The sequence below is a fragment of the Gavialis gangeticus genome, unplaced genomic scaffold (assembly GCF_001723915.1).
Source record: "Gavialis gangeticus isolate Ggan-Ray unplaced genomic scaffold, GavGan_comp1, whole genome shotgun sequence".
In the NCBI taxonomy this organism is placed as follows: domain Eukaryota; kingdom Metazoa; phylum Chordata; order Crocodylia; family Gavialidae; genus Gavialis; species Gavialis gangeticus.
Window position 1 is genome coordinate 263,031,906 of NW_017729032.1, and position 9,619 is coordinate 263,041,524.

At 44.9% G+C, this 9,619-nt stretch overlaps 1 protein-coding gene across 1 annotated transcript in view; it reads right to left on the reverse strand.

Moving 5' to 3' along the window:
* Positions 1–7,306: 7,306 nt before the first annotated feature.
* The window catches only part of NFKBIZ (NFKB inhibitor zeta), a 15,598-nt gene continuing 13,285 nt past the window's right edge, over positions 7,307–9,619 (reverse strand). The window contains exon 12 of the mRNA XM_019523702.1: positions 7,307–8,875. Within this exon, the coding sequence (XP_019379247.1) occupies positions 8,822–8,875 (54 nt within the window). The 3' untranslated portion in view covers positions 7,307–8,821. The remainder of the gene's footprint in view (positions 8,876–9,619) is intronic.

Here is a 9,619-nt window from a genome sequence, read left to right on the forward strand (position 1 = left end):
TGTGTGTGTGTGTGTGTGTGTGTGTGTGTGTGTGTGTGTGTGTGTGTGTGTGTGTAGTGCAAGGCAGCACCATGAAGAGCTATCCAGCCTAGCTCTTCACATGTGAAAGCAGCGTCACCACTTTAGCCATGCTCTGCAGAGCTAATTAGCCTGAGGCAGAGTTGAGCTAATCCTGGTTCCTGTTTCAGAGGTAGCATGTGTAAGAGTGAGCTTGGGTACCTCTGCATAGTTCTGCGTTGTACCCATGTTCCCACTGAGTTCAGGGTATCTCCATATTGTGGTATCTATACATGGGCAGATCTAGGATTTTGAAAAGGGCGGGGGTGTAGATGGTGTGGTGCACCATCCCATATAACACAATCCATTCTTCCCTAGGTAAAAAGAAACTAGAAACTTTACTTTTATGCTGGGGGCTTTGGGATATATTATTCAGTTTAAATGAGAAGCAAGAACAAATAACTTTATTGGAATGAGTTAAAAACAGTCTCCAGGGCTGTAAAATAGGATTCATAGATTGCGAGGCTGGAAGAGACCTCGGAAGATCATCACTTCCCCATAACTTGCTGTCATCCGCTAACCTGGTCAGTGAGCTCTTCACCCCTACATCCAAATCATTGATGAAGATGTTAAAAAGCACTGGACCAAGCACCAACCCCTGAAGGACACCACTGGCCACTTCTTGCCAAAACAACACAGTAGAACTCTCTGGGTCCTACCCCACAGCCCAGGGGCGATGCATAGGGGGTGCACATGGGTGCACACCCCTCCCCACGATCAGGGCTGATGCTGCCTGGCTGCACAGCTGGCATTTCCCAGCTGGCATTTTGCTCCCCTCTCTCCAGCACCACAGCTGCATCTCTGGCTGCTTTTTGAGCAGCCCGTGCCTCTCCAAAGCCATGCCCCTGGGGCTTGCCAATTCACAGGCTCAGGCAGCTCTGAAACTGCTGAGCCTGTGTCGGTGTCTCTCCCCAACTGCCGCTCATCTTCGTCCCTGTGGTGAGTATCGGGGCGCGTCGGGCGGGGGTTTGGGACATATTGGGCGGACTTTTGTCTTCCCTCTCACACATACCTTTACAGTTCAGAACAAACAACAGTATGCACCTAGCTGTTATTTTTGCTACAAGCTGGAGCTAAAAGTTTACACAGTGTAAGTAAAGATCTTTTTATACCTCTTCCTGTTTCACCTAGCAGGAGGTTTAGTAACATGGAAAACACAAAGAGGCCATGTAAAAAGAAACCTAAAGAACCTTAGAAGTAGGGTGACCATACTATTTTGAACAAAATCCAGGACAGGGTAAGGAAATCCAGGACAGGGGGCATCACACACATGCACACGCACACACACAGCCCCCTGGCCCTGCAGCTCCCAGGAGCCCTGACGGCAGAGCAGGACGGGGCGGGACAGCACAGAGGCCTGCAATGAGGCTCCATGCCTGTGCGCAGAGGCTGGACCTACATGGAATTAGCCCTTGTGTGATCTCCTCTGGGCTCTACCAGCCCACACTGTGCAGCAACATGGTGCCTCACCCACGCTGCTGGCAACTGGCCAGGGCTGCCACATGCCCTGGGCCTCAGCAGGGGCCACAGCAGCGTGGCTGCCAGTCATCCTAGCTCACCCCACACAGGTGGCCAAGCCCCGGGTCTGGCCCAGCCCACACTGGCCAATCCCTGCCCCAAGCAGGAGAAGCGGTGCTCAACCCAGACCCCTCCCCTCCCCTCCTCAGCCTCCAGCTGCTGCTCAGGAGAAGCCAAGCTGGGCACGTGCACATGGGGTGCCACCAATCTAAGACGTTTGCTTCAATTTTAGCCACCAGCCTGGATAGCCTATGAACTCTGGGACTGTCCTGGCCAAACTGGGATGTATGGTCACACTACTTACAAGCTAGACATGGTAGGTGGGTGAATACGGTGTGTTCGTATATTGAGTTTCCATCAAACATGCTTTCCTGGTCAGATCCACCCCTCCACTTTATCTTTGTGAAACAGCATTTCACTCAGTCATCAGATCAGAATTACAGGCAGAGCAAAGTCACCAAGGAGACTACCTTCTCTTTTCTCCTCCCACTTCTAACTCTAAGGTGTGGACAATACCAGTCTTAGTCATCCTCCCTCAGGCTCTCCAAATAACAAAGGGGAGGGGCGAAATCTCACCAGAAACTGAAAGGAGAGCCAAATGTAGAGCATGGGATGAATGCAACCACCACCTCCTTGAACCTGCCTTACTCAGTGGTTTACAAAACCACTAAGCAAAGTCTACCAGCCCAGGCACAAACTCTACTTAGTCACTCATTATCAAAGTTAAGAAAAAGTGTATGTGAATGATCTTTCACTTGCCCATTAAAAAGAAGCCATGCACACCCAACACATAAATATATAACCCTCCCGTTGCAAAACTAGGAGGAGTATGTGACAAAGAGAAAGCAAGCCAACCAAAATCCAGGATCCCATTTGTCACATAAAAGAGACTCCTATTTATTCTAGGTTTTTGCAGCTCCTATAATAATGGGGTTTTGACTTTAGTAGCTAGGTGCTACCACATTGAGGCTTGACAGTTCAAAGGGAAGGATAGAGATTCACTGATTCACAGAAGTTTAGGGCTGGAAGGGACCTCGTGAGATCATCCAGACCAGCCCCCCTGCTCTGGGCAGGAAAGACTGCTGGGGTCAAATAATCCCAGCAAGGTGTGTGTCCAATCTCCTTTTGAAGATCCCCAGGGTAGGTGCCTGCACCACCCCCACTGGGAGTCTGGTCACATGAACCGTGAAGAAGTTTTATATCCAGACTGATAAGCCTTTGAAATTTGTATTTTGGTGGGGATGGAGGACAGCTGGTGGCCATGTCTTACAGCTGGTCTTTAAGTTGTCAGCACTGAGGCCTTCAGTCAGGGACAGGAGTCACTTGACCTCATAGATTTGTAGACAAATGAATATCCCCACGTAATAGAGCTAGCTAGCAAAGATTACCATAGAGGCAGTCTAAAGACAGGAACATTGGAGTGAGACCCAGAAGTGAGCAAGGAAGTAAAATAGAACCAGTTCTTCCTGTGAGCAAACTGAAAAGGAATAGATACTGGAAGCTATCCTCTATTTTAAAATTAACATAGTTTAAATTCAATAATATTCAGCCATCATCAAGTCTCTAGGCAGAAATGACAAAACATTCATGTCAAACCCTCCAGACCAGCAGCTTAATACATTACAAAAGACTAACTTCATGAGCCAGCCAGCAAACAATAGCTCTCATGTACCAGAAGTAACAGGTAAGTTCCACAAGTGAAGAGAAACTCATGAGAATGGACTCTAGAACAGGAAGCAGAAACTATGCCGAGTCAGAGGAAAGACCACAACTCGCTGCTCTTCAGGAAGGACTGCTCTGTTGGGGAAAGACCACTGCTAATGCAGCAAGCACCGAAACTATGCAAGGGGTTGCACTACAATTTTCAGTCATCAGTTTAATATTGTTTGCAGAAGTGAATAGGAAACAGTGCAGAACCAGTGAATGCCTACATTTGAAACAGCAAAAAAACCATCTGAGGGCTGCAGAAGCAGGGAGAACTGTCCTGAATTTCCCGGAGAAGGTTAAGCTGTAAAATTCTTACAGACAATATTGCTTCTATCCACCACTACTACATTATAATCCAGTAGTAGACAAAAAGTATCCCAGATGGTTGGATGGCAGGTATATGCCCCCTCGAAGTTGGACTCGGATACAAACCCGGCCACACGCTCTAAAGCAGTGGTTCTCAACCTTTTTAGATTCAAGGTGCCCCTCAGAAAATGCCAACTCTTAGCTTTCACTCTTTTTGGTTTTTCTTTTTTTTAAATTATGGAAAAATAAAAGAACAATACCGCTGCAAAGATCTCAGAAAGACTACAAGTCAGAATGTTTGGACACTATAGCTGTAAATGCAGGGGTGTGCATTTGCAGCAGCACAAATTACTACAGTGCACGCCCCACATATGACCTTCATTGCAGGACACACTGTTCCACACTGAAGGGCACATACAGGGGCGTGCACTGAGGTAATTGTCCCACAACAGGCAAACTGCCCCTGCCCAGCTCTTCAGCCAAGGAGAGCTGGAGACTGGGGCCAGCACTGGAGCTGGCCCCACCAGTCTTACCTGGTGGCCTGGAGCAGCAGGGACACAGGCCCTGCAGCACAGAGGCCTGACCAAAAGGCCCAGCTTTCATGTGTGCCAGCATATGCTTGTTGGGTGTACAACATGCTGCTTTTTCTTTAGGGTATTTTTTTTGCTACCAGGAAATCTTGGTAGCAAATTTTGGCCCCACGCTGCAAATATGCAGCACAGGGCACATTTTAACATTCATAACATGCAGTTTGCAGTGCCACAAAGAGGTTTGCGGTGCCACAAACCACACGTGCCTGTACATCTGGATGTAGCCTATGCGTCATTCTATTTGCAATATCTGGACTTAGCTGGTGAATCATGCATAGGTGTTTTCACATTTAACAGGGCTAATATTGCATGGCGTCCCATAGCACCCTTCAAAGGATCTCCTGGCACCCGGTTGAAAAGCACTTCCCTAAAGACTTCTCTTGAGCCATAAATGAAAGATGAGTTTGTGCTGGAAACAGTTTGTACACAAGAGTTCCCAAAACTTGACCAGGCTCACAGGAACTCAGCAGTGAAGCAAACCAGGGGCAACACAGGGGGAGGACACGGGTGCACATGTAGCCCAGCATGGCGGTGCACCCTCTGCAAAAAGGCGCTGTCGACACTGTTGGTGGCACCTGCAGGAGATCACCGCTTGCCACCCCAACACTGTCTGCGGGCCATCCATGATCGCCCCTGGCCGCCACCATCACAGATCGCTGATCCGTGGTCAGAACTTGCCCTCCCTCACTGCCGAGGGCACACGCTGTTCACGAAGCAAACTAAATCTGGAAATTAATTCCCGAAGGATGGAGGCAATGATTTTTAAGATTAGCTATAAATAACTCAATAGGCTAGGTCAGGGGTCAGCAGCCCATAGCATGCATGCCAGAACATAGTATGCAAAAGCATTTTGCTTGGCACCCATGACTCAGGGCAGATGGCAGGGAAGGAGCCAGGGATGCACTACCACAACAAGGATGGGACCCTTTGTGGCTCTCCTGCCATCTGCCCTAATGCACACGTGCACCTGCCACTGACAATAAACCAGACTCAGGCTCTACTGACCCCAGTGCAGCTGCTTGCAGCCTCCCTGCTGCCTGCCACAAGCAACCCGGGATCCGTGGCAGCTGGCAGGGGCCTACCCAGAGCCCAGGTCAGCTGTAGCAGGCAGCCAGGAAGCTGCAAGCAGCTGCATTGGGATCTGCAGACCCCTGACCCAGCTCGCTCCTGGAGTCAGATGCACGCACACCTCAGGGTGGACAGCAGGGAAGGGGCCAGAGCTACGCTGCTACAAGGATCAAGCCCCTCACAGGTCCCTTGGCATGCCACATCTTCCAAGTAGAGGTTGTAGGTGTTTTTGGCACTCTACCCAAAAACCTTGACAGCCCCTGGGCTAGGTCAAGTTGTCCCTGTTCTCTGTTGCCCCATTTTCATTTCTGCTTTAACCAGCCTAAAGGCAGGTGCTGATGGTGATATTTGTTACCTTAAAAATAGGCAACCATTTCAAATCTACCCCTGCCCACTGAACAGTCACTTAATAGGTATTTTGAAGTTGTATATACAACATGCTCCACCCTAAGAGCATATAAACCCATGTTTGTGATACAAACGGATGTTAAGAAATAAATATAAGACATGCTTGTCTGCCCCACTCCTGGGAGTATATTATATTTAGTAGTTTGAGAGTCGGCTCCCTTCACCATCTGCGCTAAAGCACACAGACAACAAATCCAGGCTAGGGTTTGGTGGCTTGAGCCAAGAACCACCAACGGTAAGAGAACAGAACTGGGCATCAACTAGCATTCCTTCCCCAGCATAACTCAAACCATAGCTAAGGCCTCTTTCACATGCTTACAGACTGATAAAGCACATTTAACCTTGTCACAGAAGTGCCAAACCCTATTAATGGAGCAGAGTGTTTCAGCCAAACCTTGTTATACAAGTTGATGCCTAGTTTCTTCATCTTCAATTAGAGGGATTGTCTAACTCTACTGTTTGTGCCAGACACTATTTGCCTTCTAATGTTACATGAGAGAATATTAGTAAATTACACTTGGGGTTAGGATGCTTTGTGTGGAACTGTATACCAAACCTTTGAGATTATGAAATTATTTTGGCAGCAGCATATCAAACACTGATTTCTTGCTCTAATCTAAATCCCAAGAACCCTTACTTGCACTTGATATCAATGTCATTGATATGGAAGGGGACAATGCCTTACAATGGCCTTCACTGGCTTACCTGCGGCAGTGGGATTGACTGTACCTATACTTTCTGCCAAACTCAAAAACCCAAAGGATTTAGTTCTCTTCCCAGGTAAGCCAACTAGCCACAATCTCAAGTTGCATATCAGCAAGTCCAGCTCAGATTCTCTTCAACACAAGAATATTTAATTGGCCATTATATAAATTATTAAAAAGAGCAGCAGTGGAATGGGACTGAATTTTCTCCAAACCCCCACAAAGCAAAGAGCCGTTTCATTCAGTTCAGATGGCAAGATTCACTATTGGAAGGCATAACCTTTAATTTGTCTTCTCAAACGATACAGAGCCTCTTGGATGCTCTAGGCCAGATTACTACATTAAGTAGGCCTTGTTTTGACTTTGGCAGGCTCTAGTCTACCAACACCAGCTATGGATTTAACACTCCACTGCAAGTCTTCATCACCATTCAGTATTATTTTGTTTGCTGGTCAAAATACAACCTTCTCCCTTCCCTCTTTCAAACTTAACATGTGAGGTTACATCTACCTCGCTGTAGCTGTCCTTAGCTCTTAACTCCTGGAAAGAGATGGGAGCAGAGGAACAGATTGTGGCCTTGGCAGCAACTTGCCATGTTCAGGATAAATTTTCAATGACTTCTTTATGAAGTTGGTGTTTGCGAAACCAAATCAAACAGTCAGTCTAGTGAACTGACTAAACATAACTCAAAGGGAAGAAGTGAGATGGAAAGCAAGGGAAGCAAATGAGAGGTTGGCTAAGATGACTCAGTTTCCCAAAATGTGCAAGAAAGGAGTCCCAAGAGAGGAGGCAGCTATGTGTGTGAGGAACAATTGGCCAGCTGAGAACTGGGCTATTTACATGGGTTCTGCTTCCCAAAGGGCAAGGTGTCGTCAGTAAAAGGCTTTTGCAACACATCATATTTTATGAAATTTAGTATTATTTGCATCATATATACCAGCCACTAGAAACTTTGAATTAAAAAGTTTATTCAAAACTGTACATATCTTTGAAGCATGCATCACAGCTCTGCTCAAGTTATCAGATTTTCCAATTATCTTGTCTACAAGACATACTTTCAATAAACAACGTGGTCAGATTATGCCAGGTTAATTACACAGCTATGGACAAGAATCACACATGATGCAAGAACAGCTAGAGAACAAAGAGAACAAAGAATCAACTAAAATGAAGTACATCCCAGGTCACTTTGAGGGATCAAAACAGGACATTCTCTTTGATCAAACGTGTTTATACAACATCATTAATAAACATGTTGCAATAGGAGCCAGAATTTTTATTGAAAAATACCTGTGTTTGCTTCAAATATTATTCAATTATCACTATACCTATAAGGTAAAAACATCAATACAAGAATAAATCTGTTTAGGAGATGGAAGTATTCTCCCCTAGGAGAAAAGGGTCCGATTCAGCAAGATAATCTAAACTACATGCTTAAGTTCCACTGACATCAATCAGTATGTTCCCAAAATGGAAGAGATTTAAGCATTTATTTAAACCCAAGTGTGTACATGAGCACTTCTGCTGAAATCAGAACCACATTCTTCCTCATTAAAGAAAATTATGTACAGAGGGATATTTTCTCCTACACAATCTACTGCTCTGATTAAAGAAAAATCTGTCCTGGTGCAAGAAAATAGGATTTGATGCTGTCCCCATTGATGTCAACAGGATCAGTATCAAGCTTATAGTTACCCCATTACAACTCATCATTTGCTTTAAACTACAATAGCTTTCTGCAAATAAGTACCATTGACAATTGATCCTGCCAATACTATAACCCTGACAATTAATCATTCACACAGTTAAATTAATCCGATCTCCACCAGCATAAAAATCAGAATTCCATGTGCACAATCCAAAAGCTCAAAACTGGAAATACTTGAAACTGGAACAAACCACAAGGTCTGTAGAACTGCATGATAATGCCTTTGATTATATACAGTACTGCTGTGGAAACTGGGGGGGGTGGGGAAAGCTACAAAAAGGTATATAAATAGGTCTTTTAGTTTGAAAATATTAGATTTTCCTAGAAGTTAATATTTATGTGCAATTAAAAAAAGACAAAAACAAATAATAAAAAATATTGCCATCTAATAAATCTAGCTAAATGCAAAAAACAAAAGAATTAAACATAAAAACTAACAACAAACAATACAATTGTCTGTGCCCAGATACCAAATTATCTGCTGTTAAGTAAGTCAGTTTTACCACTGATATTGGGTCCAGGTATCCAGACAAAGGTTCCATATACCTGGGAATCAAACATTCCCATCTGCTGAGAGGAATTTGGATTTTTTATTTATTAATTATAACCCACTATATGATAGTGAACTAAATACTTTTGTTTCATGGAAACAACTAACATTTGCCTCCACCAGGCAAATGGTCTATTTGCAAATACATTAGGACTGCCTAACTGACAGTGAGTGTAAGTGATGAGAACTCCAAGACACATGGAGTCTAATATGACGAGGTTCTCTGCTGAATAGCTTTCCCCTTCAGGATCCGTCTTATCTGAAAAAGACAGAGAGAGAGAGAGAGAGAGAGAGATCAGTATTCACCCTCTGAAGGCCCAAACCTGTGCACTCATAAAAGCAATGCTATCAGCTTAGATTCCAAATTTCAGATGTACAAGTGAATTGCCTTAAAACAACATGATTTTTACCACTGTAACTGAGATTGGAATTACTTGCTTATTTATACTGTAAACTTTTCAGGGCAAGGGTCATCTCCTTGGTATGAATAAATGTACAGTACCTAGCACAGCACTTCCCTGATTTATTACTTGGACTCTAAAATTTATCATAACACTAGCATTTTTTATGGCCTACCCCATATTCATAAGCAAGGAACGAGATTCTTGTTTTTCCATCTACATGAGATGCCTGCTGCGCAGTTGTTACTACACAGTCATTTAGTAGTTGCATAATTAAGTACCAAATGACTACACAGTAACCAGCGTTTCTGCGCAGTAGTGTCCCAGCATGGTTGCCTGGTGATGCTTACTACACAGTAGCTCATTACTACTGCACAGTAGCATCAGGGGTGCTCACCAGGATCTGGGGCAACGTCTGTTCACCGGAGCGCCCCAAGGGATAACAAGGTCGAACGATCACAAACTCCTCCATGACCGTTTTGGGCTGGATGTAAGAAAGAACTTCTTTACTATTCAAGCCCTCAAGATTTGGAATAGACCCCTGCCAGAGGTGGTTCAAGGACCTACTTTGAACACCTTCAAGAAACATTTGGATGTTTATC